Genomic DNA, 2,587 nt, shown 5'->3' on the forward strand with positions numbered 1-2,587 from the left:
TGGGCGCGTGTGCGTGCGTGCCCAAGATCCCGAGAGGAGAATGGAGGAGAAGGGATTGTGGTGTGGCCATCCCCCCTGGGGGGTGATTTCTCATTTTCTGTCTCTCTGTCTCTCTATTTCTGGCGAACACACGCGCCCTATAGCAAAAACCTCTCCCCACAAAAGAAAACGAAAAAAAAAAGAAAGAAATGGCAGATCTGTCCCCGGGGGCGCGCATGGTACTAGCTTTCCCAAACTGCCTTTGCTAAGCCTGGTGACCCCCAGCCTCCCCTCGCTGACTCGGGTGAGAGTCGCACATCGGCGAGCAGGCGTGCTCAGCTGGCAGCAGGCCCCTGCAGGGCCCCAGGACAGTCGTGTCCTGGTGCGGTTCTTAGCAAGTCTCACTCTGTGTTTCCTGCGAACGAACAGGAAGAGACTGAGTATGTGGAGCTCTTGGCAGCAGAAAAGCATCAAGCTGAAGCTCTGAAAAATATGCAGCATCAAAATAAAAGCTGGTCCATGCTCGACGAGATCCTCGAGGATGTAAGAAAGGCTGCCGACCGGCTGGAGGAGGAGATAGAAGAGCGAGCTTTTGACGACAACAAGTCGGTAAGTGTCCCGGGGACGGCCTGCTCCCGTGTGTGAGCGTAGGGTGCTTGCAGACTGAGGGCAGACGGGCCCTTCCTGTGTAATGTGGCGCTCACTCAGCTTGGTCTCGGGAAGCATGTCATTCTCCTCTGCCCCCCTTGGGTCCACAACCGCCGCGGTCAGCTCCCTGTCTTAGCTGTCAGCTTTTGTTTCCATAGGGCATGCGTGCTCACGGAAAGAGAGACAGAGGGAGGGAGAGCAAGAAGTCAGCCCCCAAGGGTTGGCCATGTCCACAACCCCTTTTCATTCTCCTCTTCGGATTTTCGGCACGTATGCTTGGTTTTCAAGCTGCTGGGTCCAGGACTTGAACCACAGTCAGCCACATGGGAGTCCAGCTCCTTAACCTCTGTACCGTATGCCAGCCTTTCTCAGCAGCTTTTCTTTGCTTCCCAGTGTTGCCCCTAACCTGGGTGGGTCTTGATCTCAGGAAGCTTGAGCAGTTGGGTTGGACCTGGCCAGCTGGGACTGGTTAGCCCCGGCCGAGAGTGAGCCATGTGCCTGCAGCGGGTCCAACTGCCCACTCGGTGTACGCCCTGGCCCCCGAGGGCCGTGCTGGGATTGATGGCAGAGATTATGCATCCTCACAAGAGAGTAAGGCGTGGCCAATCGGGGTAAGAGAAGGAAAGGGAGAGAAATCACCCCCAGGGGGGATGGCCACGCCGCAATCCCTTCTCCTTTCCCCTCTCAGGATCTTGGGCACGCACGTACACCAGCACAGAGTGAGTTTAAGCCACCGGGTCCGGGCCTCGAACCATGGTCGTCTACATGGGAGTTCAGTGACAGCCATTACACTAACTGCCGGTCCCAAGGGCCAGAGTTTCTGAGAGAGTATGCCCTGAGCTAGGTGATGCAGGTGTTTGGAGATCACAGCCATCCCAAACCTTTCCAGCCTTAAATGACTTTAATTGAGAAAACCTTCCTAATGCGTGACAAGGACAGTTACCAACCCTCTGTCACGTTCGCTGGAATCTCACACGTTGCCGTCAGTCTGTGTGGCGGTCCTCCTCGGGGTGTATGATCTCCCCCACAGGGTGGTCCTCCTCGGGGTGCGTGACCTCCCCCCACAGGGCCGTCCTTCTCGGGGTGCACAACTCCCCCACAGGGCGGTCCTCCTCAGGGTCCCCTCCTGCCTGGACAGGTCCCTGTGGGAGTGTGCAGCCTCCTAATGGTTCCACAGAACTCCCACCATTTCTGTGATTTGAGACGTCTTTATAAAATTTTCACTTTTATCCTAAAGGGGTAAGACAGTACTTAAAATAAAAGTTAATTTTGTGTTTGCGAACTTGGGGACTTAATAGCATTAAAACTTAACATGATGGGATTAAAGCTCAGGTCTGGGCTGCTCCTGTGGCCACTCTAGTAGTTCAAATCTCGGCCCTAGCAGCTTGAAGGAAGCACTGCATGTATGAGTGCATGTGCACATGTGTACAGGCCTCGAATCCCCACTGGATGGAGAAGGGGAGGAGAGAGGGTTGCGGTGTGACCATGCCCTGCTGGCCCAGGCGTCCCCTCTCTCCCTGGTTCTCCCTCTGATGAGTGCTTGTACCCTTCTGTCCAAGGACTGCCACCGGCCTCCTTGAGGCCTGCAGCCGAGCCTGGCTCCCTGTGTGGGTCGGGGTCAGGCCTAGTGGTCTGGTGGAGACACTCGAATCAAGAGTGCTGAGGTGCAAGGTGCATGCTCTGGGCTACGTGCCATGGGTGCCCGGCCTGTGGCTCCTGCTGGCAAGCCTGGCAGTGGCTCCCAAGTCCCCATGTGTCCTCAGGCTGGAGCCTTGCTCAGAGCTGGAGCCAGGCCAGGGACCTGCAGGAAGAAGGGGCAGTGTCTAGGCCTGCAGGCGGGGCTGTGTGCTGGGCTCTGGCCAGCAAAGCAGTCCCCCATCAGGCTGGAGTGGGCAGCAGGAAACTGGTATTAGGGGTGGTGATGGTGCCCAGGAGGGGCAGGCCCGTGCTGTAGCCGCTC

General features: G+C 57.0%; 1 protein-coding gene across 1 annotated transcript in view; it reads left to right on the forward strand.

Moving 5' to 3' along the window:
- The window catches only part of SLC9D1 (solute carrier family 9 member D1), a gene marked incomplete in the record, with an annotated part of 40,962 nt that overhangs the window by 6,625 nt on the left and 31,750 nt on the right, over positions 1-2,587 (forward strand). The window contains 1 exon segment of the mRNA XM_027776215.1: positions 409-588. Coding sequence (XP_027632016.1) covers positions 409-588 — 180 coding nt within the window.

The sequence above is a fragment of the Tupaia chinensis genome, unplaced genomic scaffold (genome assembly GCF_000334495.1).
Source record: "Tupaia chinensis unplaced genomic scaffold, TupChi_1.0 Scaffold000644_1, whole genome shotgun sequence".
Lineage (NCBI taxonomy): Eukaryota > Metazoa > Chordata > Mammalia > Scandentia > Tupaiidae > Tupaia > Tupaia belangeri.